The sequence below is a fragment of the Moschus berezovskii genome, chromosome 1 (assembly GCF_049115385.1).
Source record: "Moschus berezovskii isolate FMDL1 chromosome 1, NW_MosBer_1.0, whole genome shotgun sequence".
Lineage (NCBI taxonomy): Eukaryota > Metazoa > Chordata > Mammalia > Artiodactyla > Moschidae > Moschus > Moschus berezovskii.
In genome coordinates, this window is record NC_142460.1 from 87,659,483 (window position 1) to 87,674,278 (window position 14,796).

A 14,796-nucleotide genomic window follows, 5' to 3' on the forward strand; every position below is an offset into this window, starting at 1 on the left:
CATACTAAGTCAGAAAGAGAAAGACAAATATCAAATGATATCACTTATATGTGGAATCTAAAATATGACACAAATGAACTTACCTACAAAACAGAGACAGACTCAGAGTCACAGAGAACAGACTGGTTGCCAAGGGGAAGGGGTGAATGGGAGAGGGATGGGTTGGGAGTTTGAGGTTAGTAACTGCAAACTATTATATAAAGAATGAATAAATGATAAGTTCCTAATGTATAGCACAGAGAACTATATTTAATATCCAGTGATAATCATAATGGAAAAGAACGTGAAAAATATGTATAACTGAATCACTTTGCTGTACAGTAGAAATTAACACAACATTGTAAATGAACTATACTTCAATTAAAAAAAAAAAGCAACCTGCAAATGTCCCAAGTTCACTCCTATGAGGCAGTAAAACACAGCAAGCATGGGCTTTAAATTAGTCAGATAGACGTGGTTCAAAATTTACTTCTTGTACCTTGAGAAAGCTAGTTAGCTTTTCTCAAGCACTGACCTGATGTTTTGTTCAGTTGCTCTTTGCGACCCTGTGGGCTGCAGTGGGCCAGGTTCCCTTGTTCTTCACTCTCTCCCAGTTTGCTCAAACTCATGTCCATTGAGTCAGTGATGTCATCCAAACATCTCATCTTCTGTCGCCCCCTTCTCCTTTTGCCCTCAATCTTTCCTAGCATCGGGGTCTTTTTTAATGAGTCAGCTCTTTGCATCAGGTGGCCAAAGTATTGGAGCTTCTGGACTTGATATAAACAAATAATAATGCCCATCCTGCTTTTCCCCTGAGACTTACCTTCCCTACTCTACTACCCAGAGGTATCCCTAGGGATCAAGTATTTTCAATATGCACCAGATAGTTCTTCCAGGCCCAGGCAAAAACCTGCCTGATTCTCATGCCCAAAGGCTCAGCTTTGTTTGGTTCAGTATTAGAATGGCATCTGCTCACTCCATTTCACCACCTGAGATCTAGCTAAGTCTAGAAATACACACGCAGCCAGATGCTGGCCAGTGAGAAGGAAGCCTGGCTATGCACAGCTCTCTACCTCTGTATTAACTCCTGGCTACCCCATCCCTACTTCCTCTATGTTCCCTCCTCCCCTCAGCAAGCAAACACATATATGTAACCTCCTGTGCATACATACATTCACACACCACCACAATATTTCATTCTGAAAATAATTTTATTATTTTACAGTTGTTCAGGAAAGTTCCTGGGTTGCTGTGACCATGATTTGGTCACCACAGAACAAAGGATTAGAGCAGATCAGTGTGTCCACCAGTTCTCTCTCCTCTTTGGGTAGTGAGAGCAGGTAGGGGACATGTGCAAAAGGAGAAAATAACCAATCGGTAAGGGTTGGGGCCGGGGAATAGGCACAAACGGAATTCAAACCTGGCTGTCATGCTCAGGCTTGGATTTAAATATTTTGTCTTCTCTATAGTTTCCCTCTATTTTCTTCAGCTCCCTGTTATCACAGAGGGCAGATGACAACATGTGGAGAAGCTGGAGTTAAGTGTCACCAACTGCAAAGCAGCTTTGGACTTCAGGAGGCTAGGGGTGGCTGTCACACCAGTCCGATCTCCCTGGCTAGGATTCAGTGCCTCACCTAGGGCTGGTTCCCAGTGTACTGTCTTAGGGGTTCCCAGTGTACTATCTTAGGGCCCACATTCGAGGCTTATCCAGATAACACAGGAATGATGAGCAATGAATTCCACCGTCCATAGTCAGCTCCTCTTGCCTTTCAGTGAAAGGAAAGGCACTGGCCACTTCATACCTCAGTACACATGTGATGATCAAGGGATAAGCAGTGGGATCCTCACCATATAGTCCAGGACACCATGAGTCTCACTCCAAGTATGTCTGAACAGCCAGGGAAGGAGATGCTGTCCTCCTCTGTGATCCAACAGCTAACACCCCTGGGGAGTTCTTCCACTCTGACTCTATTTTGCCAGAGACCTAATTAGATATCCTATGAGATAATGTTCCCTGGAACATTCCCCCTGCCATGTTTATGGCAGGTCCACATCCTCTCTGAAGTGGGAGAAAATATAAGGTACATGAGGAAAAGAAACTATCAATCAGAATGATACTGGACTTCCGATTATTAGGTTTATTGGAACCATCCTCCTGGCTGAAAGACATTGCTCAGCATCTTTCACAGGACCATAAAATATCAGGGCCCTGCAAAACCTGAACAAATATTGGGCTCAATAACCAATGCAGAAGTGTCAGGCCGTGGGCAGTAGGAGAAAGCAGAATCACTGGCCTCTGCAGCTCTAACCTGTGCTCATATCCACCTCTGTTTTTACAGGCACTTTCTGTGGAGAATTGGAGAAGAGGACCTGTAAGTGGGAAGACTGTTCCTCTGGAACTGATGGTTTTGATGGCAGAGGTGAGGGAATTCCAGGTTCTGGGGGGAGTGGTCCAGAAGGTGAAAACCAGGCTTACAGATGGCCTGTGAGACACAGAACGAGTAGGACATGAACCATCAGAAAGTAGACGGCTGCCAGCAGGGGCACCCTTGTCCGGGAGTGACAGAGTGAACGTAGGACCCGCTTCCATCCAGCACCACTCCGGGTCTGAAAAGAAAATGCGGAAGTCAGAGAGTTTCACCCTAGAGAGATCTGCCCTGTTTCCTTCTCCAACCACTGCAGAGAAGAGGTATCCTGAGAGGAAAGCTCCTTGGGGCCAGCAGCTTGGTACATCCCAATAGTTTCCTTCAGTCTTCCATACCCTTCCAGTCTCAGGCCCATGTTCCTTCTCCTTGACCCCTGCCCTCAACACAGCCAGCCCATCTGATAGCACAGTGCCCTCTCTTCACCCTTCTCCCTTCTTACCCTCCGACAACTGCTGCTTGTAAGATCTATTAACAGCGACTGCTCCTGGGAGCCGCAGGAGCCAATGATAGGAGACCGGGCAGAGTCCCATTCACCATGCTCCAACCTGAATTGAGGAAAAAAAAAAAGAGGCATTGGTTCATGGCATGAGAAGCTGATCAGGTGAAATCACCCTGGACATCTTGCCATGGGATGCAGTGTAAGGGACTTGCAGCTCCCATGGCCCCATCCCCAAGCTTGGAGTGAAAGCGTAGACAGGTTTCTTTCAGTAGCAGTAGAGATGGTAATAATTACCAAGAATTGACCGACTACTGTGTATCAGATGCTGGATCAGCTGCTTTACATACATTTAATCCTCAGGTTTAAGGTTGGTGTTATTATCTTCAAAGTAAGACTTAAAGAGGTAAAAAGTACTTGTCCACAATGGTACATCCAGTAAGATGTAAAGCCAGAATTCAAAACCCAGCTGTGTCTCTAAACCTCAAGCTCTTTTTTTCCTGCTATGCCTGGCTCAGAGAAACTCTTTTAATTTTTTCCCTGTTTATTAAAATCTAATAGGCAAAAGAATTCAAGAAAGGTTTTTGTGGGGTTTTCACAATTAAACTGAACTACAGCCTCTATTGCTGTTTCATTTTTTGCTAATTTGCTTATTTATTTAATACTGGAACTTCTCCGTTTAATGAAGAAGCTGTTTTTATCCACTCAATGGCTTCTCACAGAAACAGAATTGACCCTCAGAATGGGAGAAAATAATAGCAAATGAAGCATCTGACAAAGGATTAATTTCCAAAATATACAAGCAGCTCATGCAACTCAATACCAGAAAAACAAACAACCTAATCAAAAAGTGGAAAAAGACCTAAACAGACATTTCTCCAAAGAAGATACACAGATGGCTAACAAACACATGAAAAGATGCTCAACATCACTCATTATTAGAGAAATTCAAATCAAAACTACAATGAGATATCATCTCACACTTGTCAGAATGGCCTTCATCAAAAAGTCTACAAAGGGAATGCTCTTGCACTGTTGGTGGGGAATGTAAATTGATAGAGCCACTACGGAAGACTGTATGGAGATCCCTTAAAAAATTAGGTGTAAAATCACCATATGACCCAGCAATCCTACTCCTAGGCATATACCCTGAGAAAACCAAAATTGATAAAGAAACATGTATCCCATTGTTCACTGCAGCACTATTTACAATAGCTAGAACATGGAAGCAACCTAGATATTCATCAACAGATGAATGGATAAAGAAGTTGTGGTCCATATTCACAATGGAATATTACTCAGCCATAAAAAGGAACACATTTGAGTCAGTTCTAATGAGGTAGATACCTAGAACCTATTATACAGAGTGAAGTGAGTCAGAAAGAGAAAGATAAATACCATATTCTAACACATATACACAGAATCTAGAAAAATGGTACTGAAGAGCAACAATGGAGAAATAGACATAGAGAATAGACCTAGGACATGTGGAGGGGGGAGGACAGGGTGAGATGTATGGAAAGAGTAACATGGAAACTTACATTCAGTTCAGTTCAGTCGCTCAGTCATGTCCGACTCTCCGCGACCCCATGAATCACAGCACGCCAGGCCTCCCTGTCCATCACCAACTCCTGGAGTTCACTCAAACTCACGTCCACAGAGTTGATGATGCCATCCAGCCATCTCATTCTCGGTCGTCCCCTTCTCCTCCTGCCCCCAACCTTTCCCAGCATCAGAGTCTTTTCCAGTGAGTCAACTCGTCGCATGAGGTGGCCAAAGTATTACAGTTTCAGCTTCAGCATCAGTCCCTCCAATGAACACCCAGGATCGATCTCCCATTCAGTTCAGTTCAGTTCAGTTCAGTCGCTCAGTTGTGTCCAACTCTCCGCGACCCCATGAATCACAGCACGCCAGGCCTCCCTGTCCATCACCAACTCCCGGAGTACACTCAAACTCATGTCCACAGAGTCGGTGATGCCATCCAGCCATCTCATTCTCCGTCGTCCCCTTCTCCTCCCACCCCCAAACTTTCCCAGCATCAGAGTCTTTTCCAGTGAGTCAACTCGTCGCATGAGGTGGCCAAAATAGATAGCCCAACAGGAATTTGCTATATGGCTCAGGAAACTCAAACAGGGGCTCTCTATCAGCCTAGAGGAGTGTGATGGGGAGGAGATGGGAGGGAGTTTCAAAAGGGAGGGTATATATGTATACCCATGGCTGATTCATGTTGAGGTTTGACAGAAAACAGCAAATTCTGTAAGGCAATTATCCTTCAGTAAAAAAAAACCCACGAGAATTGTATCAAGTGTGTGCAAGTAACACAGCACACACTTGATCAAGCATTTGCCTAGAGGGATGCACTTCTTAATTGTGTGGGGAGGCTGGAACTCTATTCCTGATGTTTCCTCAACATGAAGGGATATTGATTAGCCTAAAACTCCTGATAGTATATTAAAAAGCAGAGACATTACTTTGCCAACCAAGGTCCGTCTAATCAAGGCTATGGTTTTTCCCGTGTCATGTATGGATGTGAGAGTTGGACTGTGAAGAAAGCTGATCGCCGAAGAATTGATGCTTTTGAACTGTAGTGTTGGAGAAGACTCTTGAGAGTTCCTTGTACTGCAAGGAGATCCAACCAGTCCATCCTAAAGGAGATCAATCCTGGGTGTTCATTGGAAGGACTGATGCTAAGGCTGAAACTGCAATACTTTGGCCACCTCATGCGACGAGTTGACTCACTGGAAAAGACTCTGATGCTGGGAAAGGTTGGGGGTGGGAGGAGAAGGGGACGATGGAGAATGAGATGGCTGGATGGCATCACCGACTCTGTGGACATGAGTTTGAGTGAACTCCGGGAGTTGGTGATGGACAGGGAGGCCTGGCGTGCTGTGATTCATGGGGTCGCGGAGAGTCGGACACGACTGAGCGGCTGAACTGAACTGAAAACTCCTGCATTCTTTTTACAGGGTCCACGCTTTTCTCAGGAGTGAAGGAACACTTTAATCTGATTTGTGAGCCTGGAAAGAGAAACTCAATGTGCCCTGCCTAGCTCCATCCTGCCTGTTCTCCTCATGAGAGCCCGACTGGCTGCACAGGACCCCTTCTGTGTCTGTTCCTCCATAAGATAAGCTTTTTAGGGGCAGCATTGATGCAGACAGCATGGTCTGATACCATGCAGGTCAGTCTGTCACTGTCTGTAGGCTAGGCTGAGTAAGGATGAGATGTTTGTAAGCACTGGTGAGCTGCTTTTAAATGGCAAGTCCACTGAGTTCATAGGCATTGTGGAGTGTGTATCAGGTGCTAACAGGACAATAGCAGTGCCAGGTCTGGGGAGGCAGCACTCGATTAGCTGCCTCTATTTCCATTCTGCATCACGGCCAAAGAGGGAATTGTGGATGGGCTGAGCTTGGATTACATTGGCTTGTCTTTAGCCCACTCTTGCTACAGTACCCATCTCAGGATGAGAGCTAGATCCTATTTATTCCCAAGTCTGGCCATGAAATGCACACAAGTACAATCAAAAAGGGCTTCTCTGGTAGCTCAGCTATAAAGAATCCACCTGCAATGCAGGAGACCCTAGTTCGACCCCTGGGTTGGGAAGATCCCCTACAGAAGGAATAGGCTACCCACTCCAGTATTCTTGTGCTTCCCTGGTGGCTCAGACGGTAAATAATCCATCTGCAATGTGGGAGAACTGGGTTTGATCCCTGGGTTGGGAAGATCCCCTGGAGGAGGGCACAGCAATCCACTCTAGTATTCTTGCCTGGAGAATCCCCATGGACAGAGGAGCCTGGTGGGCTACAGTCCACAGGGTCACAAAGAGTCGGACATGACTGAGCGATTAAGCACACACACACAGAGAATCAGAAAGGGTCAGAAGTGAAGAGAGGCTCTGTCCCTCAGTCCTTTACCGCCTGATCTGCTCCTCGGCCATGGAGAGGGCAGCCTCAGCAGCCACTCTTTGGTCTCGTTCTTCTTCCAACAGTTTTCTCAATTCGTTCATCTCCTGTTTAGTGTTGCAGAGCTGCTTCTGGGCCTCAGAAAAGCTTCAGGACAAAAGGAAAACAACATCATTACTAGATGCAGGACAGAGTTGCTGATACAGGGATTCGAAGTCTTCCCAAGGTTACAAAGCATGGAAATTTATAGAAGGCTGTACAAACACAATGAGTATTTTAAAAGAATGCCTGTCAACAGATTAAATAAAGCTGCAGGAAATGCCGTAAGAGATTTTAGGGATTTCTGAATATCTCTCATTTGAATATCATAATCTTAGTAAGATGCGTGTGTGTAGGGAGGGTCTGTTTCACAAACTACTCACACACAACTTGTTATTATAATTGTTACTTTATAATCCTCACATTAATCCTGTGAGGCCAGAAAGATAGGAAGACACATTTAATCCACACAGTGGACTCCTGTTCTAACTACATGACTGCCCAAGTGCTGCCTGCACAGCGCACCCTCCAGGGTTGAGAGCTGCTCCCCTACCTGAGCTGTGGCTCGCTCGGTTCTTCAGCATCACCTTTCCTGTGACCGCCATTCTTTTCCTGGGGAGCTCCTGGAGCAACATCTATATTGAGTGGCCCCTGGAAGAAGAATAAGTTTAGTAATTCAGTGATGAAACCACTCAAGAAACTGTGCTTAGGCAAAATGAGAACTTGCTGAGGCATTGGAGAAAAAAGAGAAATCTTGGAGAGGAATACCTCTGTTATCACTCTCTTCAAGTTCAGATTTAGAAGTAAGAATCTTCTGCTCTAATAGATTAAATCTCCTACATACAACTCTTCATTAGATTTTCCTCCAGATTCTCATTCTTGAATCTCTCCTCTCAAAAGTTTGAAGGCTTGTCACTGAATCCCACTTTCTCCCAGTGGAGCCCCATCTGCTTTCCAGAAGCCACTCTGGTCCCTGCCCGATTCAGCCGCTCCTCCCCTCCCTTCTCCTCCCCCTGCCATGTCCCACTCCCCTCCCCGTGCATTCCCAGTCTTCACCAACTTCAATGACCTCTCCTCTCCACTGCTGTCAACAACTCTGCCAGTTTTGTTTCTCAGGTCCAAATCTTCCTACAGCTTCCCTATTACTTGAAGCAAAAAGCCTTCCAAAAGCCTCAGTCATCACTGTTTACCACTCACTTTTATTTCTCTCCCACCACCTCACTCAATGGACATGAGTTTGAGTAAGCTCCGCGAGTTGGTGATGAACAGGGAAGCCTGGTGTGCTGCAGTCCATGGGGTCGCAAAGAATCGGACATGACTGAGCGACTGAACTGAACTGAACCTCACTGATGATCTCTGTCCTTCCAATCCATTCACTCTCCAGTTTTTCTTGGACCTTATTCCTCCACTCCTCTCCTCACTGTTTCCATCACACCTATTTAATCTTCAGCCTGAGACATCAACCTTTTCGATGCTGTGCTTTATGCTTTATCATCTGTGCTCAATTTCCCAACACTTTCCCCAGCTGCTCACCTTCTCACTCACAGCTTGCAGCTCTTGAACCTGCTTCTCCAGGACTGCACAGTGACTGAAAAGGTCACTGTAGTGCTGCTGGTTCTCACGGAGACTCTGACTGGTGTCACAGAGCTGAATAGAAAGGGTATTTTTCTCTTCCAGCAGTTGGGAGAACTGAAATAGGAGAGACGATAAGCACTAGCCCACAGGACTGTTTCACTAGGAGTAGGCAGTGTGCATGCTCAGTCATATCTGACTCTTTACAACTCTGTAGTCCACCAGGCTCCCTGTCCATGGGATTTTTCAGGCAAGAATACTGGAGCAGGTTGCCATTTCCTCCTCCAGGGAATCTTCCTGATCCAGGGATCGAATCTGCATCTCCTGCATCCTGCACTGGCAGGGAGACTCTTTACTGAGCCACCTGGGAAGCCCCACAATCAGGTAGAGATATAAACAAAGTCTGAGCATCCACGGAAAGAATTAGGGTGGCGTCTTGCAGAGGAGACATTCTATGCTGACAGCCCATCTGCTATGACCTATGTTAGAGTCCAAGAAGCAGTGCTCCTAGTTAGCTGGGACCTAGTTAGTGGAAGCTTTAATATCCCGAAACTATGAACTCCATAAGGGGTCACTGTGTATCCTCAACACCAAGCATATGGCTAGGCTCACAGAAGGTAGATAACAGTTATTTGTTTGCTGAATGATGAATAAGTGAATGATTGACCCTAGGGATGGAGATGTTCTGATTCTTGATCTGGGAGCTGCTTATACAGGTATCCTCACTTCGTGAAAATATACCATGCTGTATTTGTGATTTGTGTACCTTTTGGTGTTTTACCCCACTAAAATATTTACATGAAAAATGTTTAAGTTGCTATTCACTGCAGTTTCAAGTACCATCCTAGAAAGACAAATGCCCAGAGTGATTCACAGTCTAATCTTCAGGAGAGAAAATATAACAAGGCTGAGATGGGATCTAGTTTATAGAAAGAGGAGGTGTTAAGAGCTATGAAGGGCAGAACTTTTTGGAAACAACTGACTAGGCTGAAAGAGGAACTGGGTAGGATCTGCTCGGAGTCTCCCCACCATAGCACCCCCTGAAAACTCCTAGAAAATACCCCTGACAAAGGGTCTGTAATTTTACCAACTCATTGTGACCAATTAACCTACTTTAAAAAATGCAACTATCTCTGCCAGAGTTAACAGTGTTATCAGTCTCTGATATTTCAATGTTAGTTGAATTTAACAACATTTAAATACCGCACAATTGCACTCATCTCACACGCTAGTAAAGTCATGCTCAAAATTCTCCAAGCCAGGCTTCAGCAGTATGTAAACCGTGAACTCCCAGATGTTCAAGCAGGTTTTAGAAAAGGCAGAGGCACCAGAGATCAAATTGCCAACATCCGCTGGATCATGGAGAAAGCAAGAGAGTTTCAGAAAAACATCTATTTCTGCTTCATTGACTATGCCAAAGCTTTTGACTGTGTGGATCACAATAAACTGTGGAACATTCTGAAAGAGATGGGAATCCCAGACCACCTGACCTGCCTCTTGAGAAACCTGTATGCAGGTCAGGAAGCAACAGTTAGAAGTGGACACGGAACAACAGACTGGTTCCAAATAGGAAAAGGTGTACGTCAAGGTTGTATATTGTCACCTTGCTTACTTAACTTATATGCAGAGTACATCATGAGGAACGCTGGGCTGGAAGGAGCACAAGCTGGAATCAAGATTGCTGGGAGAAATATCAATAACCTCAGATATGCAGATGCCACTACCCTTATGGCAGAAAGTGAAGAGGGACTCAAAAGCCTCTTGATGAAAGTGAAAGAGGAGAGTGAAAAGGTTGGCTTGAAGCTCAACATTCAGAAAACAAAGATCATGGCATCTGGTCCCATCACTTCATGGGAAATTGATGGAAAAACAGTGGAAACAGTGTCAGACTTTATTTTTTTGGGCTCCAAAATCACTGCAGATGCTGACTGCAGCCATGAAATTAAAAGACGTTTGCTCCTTGGAAGGAAAGTTATGACCAACCTTGATAGTATATTAAAAAGCAGAGACATTACTTTGCCAACCAAGGTCTGTCTAGTCAAGGCAATGGTTTTTCCCGTGGTCATGTATGGATGTGAGAGTTGGACTGTGAAGAAAGCTGATCACTGAAGAATTGATGCTTTTGAACTGTGGTGTTGGAGAAGACTCTTGAGAGTCCCTTATACTGCAAGGAGATCCAACCAGTCCATTCTAAAGGAGATCAATCATGGATGTTCATTGGAGGGACTGATGCTAAAGCTGAAACTGCAATACTTTGGCCACCTCATGCGACGAGTTGACTCACTGGAAAAGACTCTGATGCTGGGAAAGGTTGGGGGCGGGAGGAGAAGGGGACGACAGAGAATGAGATGGCTGGATGGCATCACCGACTCTGTGGACAGGAGTTTGAGTGAACTCCGGGAGTTGGTGATGGACAGGGAGGCCTGGCGTGCTGTGATTCATGGGGTCGCGGAGAGTCGGACACGACTGAGCGACTGAACTGAACTGAACTGAATGTAAGGATGTGAGAGTTGGACTGTGAAGAAAGCTGATCGCCGAAGAATTGATGCTTTTGAACTTTGGTGCTGGAGAAGACTCTTGAGAGTCCCTTAGACTGCGAGGAGAGCCAACCAGTCCATTCTAAAGGAGATCGATCCTGGGTGTTCATTGGAAGGACTGATGCTAAAGCTGAAACTCCAATACTTTGGCCACCTCATGTGACGAATTGACTCACTGGAAAAGACTCTGATGCTAGGAGGGATTGGGGGTGGGAGGAGACAGGGACGACAGAGAATGAGATGGCTGGATGGCATCACTGACTCGATGGACATGAGTTTGAGTGAACTCCGGGAGTTGGTGATGGACAGGGAGGCCTGGCGTGCTGTGATTCATGGGGTCGCAAAGAGTTGGACACGACTGAGCAACTGAACTGAACTGAACTGAATGAGTGCCTTCTATACAAACCAGGCACTGTGTTTTCCATGTACATTACCATATTTATCCCAGACTGACCTGCTGCTAACTCTTTGGGCAAATTACTTAATATCTCTGGGCCTTAATTTCCTCATCTGTGTAGAGCCTACTGATCTTTACCATTTTTGGATCACAGATCCCTTGGTGAATGCCTGAGTTTTTGTGATGAAAAACTTACACACACAAACACATCATTTGTGAATAATTTTTGGACGTATATTGATAGCCCTCCTCAAAGCTAATTTTTGGATCCCCGAGTCTAAATGATCACTCAAATTCCTCCTGGCACTAACATAAACTACCTAGCTGGGTTCCTCTGAAGAAGGCAGAACCAGGTGAGGTGCCAGAGAATAATCTGACTAGTCAGAGACAACAGGAGTATAACAATTCACAAGATGGTGAGGGAAGGGAAGCAGGTGATGAAGGGTGAGGAGCCAAAGAATGGATGAGGGGAGAAGACAGATATGAAAAGGCACTGAGAATAATTTTCTTTTTTCTTGCCTTGGCCTTTGCTCTAGAGACCAGATGGCAAAGCAGTTCTTTCCATAGAACGAGGTCCATCTACTCCAGAATGCTTCCTAGAGTGTCTAGAGTGACCAGCATAGGGTTCAGGAAAAAGCAAACTGGCTTCTTTAATTCCACAACATTAGATACACAGTGAGGAAGCTTACAAATTGAATAGAATGAAGAGCAGACCCCTCACCTCTATCGCTTTGTCTAATCACATATGCAAGCCTCCTTCCTGAGACTCTTTACTGCCACACACTAGTGAGAAATCCAAGGGGGCTTGCTGGAGGATTTGTGAGGAGTTACAGGTAGATGATGTTGGGTAGGAAGCCTTCCTAAAGTAGTTGGCTTTTATCATTCTTATTGAATGGGCTTCTCCAAACCACTCCCAAGGGCTCTGCAAAGGTGAGGGAAAAGAAATGGCCCTGTCTGGTGCTTTAGGGTGAGGGAATCAGGCTCGGAGAAAGGTAAAACTTCTGTCTTCTAATAGAGCTAGAGCCTAAGCTTAAATAGCTTCTACTTACCTTCTTGCTTCTAGTCATGGAAACAAGAAATTGAACTTCAGGCTAGCAGGGAACACATACCTTGCTGTTCAGTTGCTGAATTCTTAACTCCTTTTGGTGAATTTCTTTTAAGCTGTCGTTGAGCTGAGTCCTAAGATGCTCTGTCTCATAAACTAGGTTTTGTGATCCATTGAGGGAAACTGATGTCTCTGGGGATGCCTGCCAGGATATAAACACTGATGAAACTCTCTCCTAACACTGTGCATACTTAAATCCTTCCCTCCAGAAACCCTGTCCACCTCACAGGAAGTCATCAGATAGCGTGCCTAATAGTGGAAGATGAGCACTTAGCCCGCAGGAAGCTAATGTTTCCTCCAAGCGGCAATCAGCACTGGAATTACTCACCTGTCTTTGGTACTGCACTTTGTGGGTCTCAGCCTGTGAGCAAGAAGATCTCAATTCCCTCACAAGGTTCTGCAGATGGCTGAGCTGCTGATCTTTATCTGCGATAGCCATAAGGTACTGCTCCTTCATTCTCCTCTCATGCATTTCCCAGGAATTCTTCTCCACCCTAGAGAAAACATGAAATAGGCATGGGCAAAAATATAATTGTGAGACAAAGATGAATAACTACATATTCAAAACACGTAATGGGCTGTAGGGGTGTAGTCGAAAATACATAACCAGAGTGAAATTTATGTTATAAAAAGAATTGTGCAGCAAGATGATGAAGAGGAACTTAAAAAAGAACTGTAACTGGCAGGACTGGGGAAGATTTCACAGAAAAGCAGGTATTTGATCTGAACCCTGAACAATAAGTCAGATTTCCATAATGGGAAAAGCGTTCCAGGTTGAGAACAGAACAAAAAGCGCAAGAATGAATAAACATAGTGAGTTTTGGAACTGTTGTAGTACATAGCGTGGAGAGTGGATAGAGCAGGAAATGCCGGTGAAGAAGAAAGAAGTCAGACCCTGTGGGGCACTGAACACCACAGTAAATAAAACTTACTCTGTAAGCAATGCAAACCACTGTAATTCTTTAGAACAACATCAGGGTTATGAGGATGCCACTGTAGAGTCTGAAGGAGCTGGGTTCAATTCAAAGGCTGGCTCTGTTCTACACTAGGCATGAGACCTTGAGTAAAAGTTACTTAACCTCTCTGAGCCTCACTGGTGAAATGGGAATAAATGATCTATTCCTTAGAATTATTGTGATGATTTAATGAGATACTATATGTCATGCACCAAACACAGGGGAGTAATTCCAATGCTGATTGCTGCTAGAGGTAACCACTACCCAGGAAGCATTAGCTTCCTGCAAGCTACATGTCCATCTGCCAGTATGAGGCAAATCATCTGATGACTTCCTGTGAGGAGGGCAGGGTTTCTGGAGCCAAGGATTTAAATATAAACTGCTGCTATTTATTGATCCCTTGAATTTGACCAGGAGGGAAGCTTCTATTTGATTCCAGCTAATTTTCTGCAGAACTAGCAAAACTGCCTCTGTGCCAAATTCTTTAGTTCTACTTCTCTCTACACTATGCCTGAAAAAAAAAAGGGGGGTTGTAATCAAATTTGTGCAGCATCTCTTTACTTTGACTAGTCTCTATTTTTCCCAATAATACAAGGATTTGTTTGAACTACATCAGACATTTTTGTCTTTTTCTCTAGAAGCTAGGTAAAATGGTCCTTTCTTTTCTAAAGGACATAAACCTATTATGAAAGAATCCTGCTGTGTCAAAAGGTGTCTTAGATTACAGTCAGATTTTTTTTTCCAAAAGGAAGAATAATAAAACTTAGAAACTAAAATGAATTTTTATGACAAGGCCACTATATGGAAAAGACACAGAAATCCTCTAATACGCTTTCTCCGATATTTGTCTGTGAAAAATGAGAGAGAATAAGAAAGGAGGAGTATAAGAGTGAGAATGCACAAAAAATATCACAGATCTTTTATCTTAAAGCTTCAAATAACTTTTTTTTTTGAAAGATGGACAAGTAGTTACAGTCTGGAGAGACCCTCATTGGAGACTAGGAGCTAAGGAACAACCTGATCACTTAAGAGAACAGCTATAAACGGGCTATACCTCATTATCCCTTAAGAGAGTACAGGAACCAGAGCAGAATAAGCAAACCAGTAATAACAAGTAGAAGAGAAAGGTTATTGCATAAATCCAGGCTCTTCTGATTAGCCAACGCCAGTGCCATAGAAACCTGAATGAGATGTTCCAGCTTATTCATGTTTGGAAAGCTCATTTCTCGAAAGTATTTCAAGAGAAAGACAGGGATCCTGTTTTAAAAAGATATTCAGCAAAGAAACTGGTCCTAAAGTCAGTGAATCAAATCTGTGTCTTCATGTCTTCTTCCTTCTAAAGGTGAAGTAAAATGTGTTCCTTTCCTTCTTATAATTTACTCACAGCCACTTGACATATAATTTTTCTTTCCTTCAAAACTGTTTAAATGTGGAAGGGAAAGAAAGAAAG

At 44.2% G+C, this 14,796-nt stretch overlaps 1 protein-coding gene across 16 annotated transcripts in view; it reads right to left on the reverse strand.

Annotated features, from left to right (window-relative positions):
- Positions 1-1,171: 1,171 nt before the first annotated feature.
- Positions 1,172-14,796, reverse strand: part of GOLGB1 (golgin B1) — a 76,243-nt gene continuing 62,618 nt past the window's right edge. For 14 of the 16 annotated variants that reach the window (XM_088837461.1, XM_055437922.2, XM_055437755.2 and 11 more), the window contains 7 exons: positions 12,719-12,884; positions 12,395-12,532; positions 8,313-8,468; positions 7,333-7,430; positions 6,753-6,887; positions 2,845-2,950; positions 1,172-2,586 (listed from right to left, as the gene is read on the reverse strand). In XM_088837461.1, coding sequence (XP_088693587.1) covers positions 2,452-2,586; positions 2,845-2,950; positions 6,753-6,887; positions 7,333-7,430; positions 8,313-8,468; positions 12,395-12,532; positions 12,719-12,884 — 934 coding nt within the window. In that variant the 3' untranslated portion in view covers positions 1,172-2,451. The remainder of the gene's footprint in view (positions 2,587-2,844; positions 2,951-6,752; positions 6,888-7,332; positions 7,431-8,312; positions 8,469-12,394; positions 12,533-12,718; positions 12,885-14,796) is intronic. The other 2 variants (XM_055437650.2, XM_088837454.1) reach the window with 2 other exon arrangements.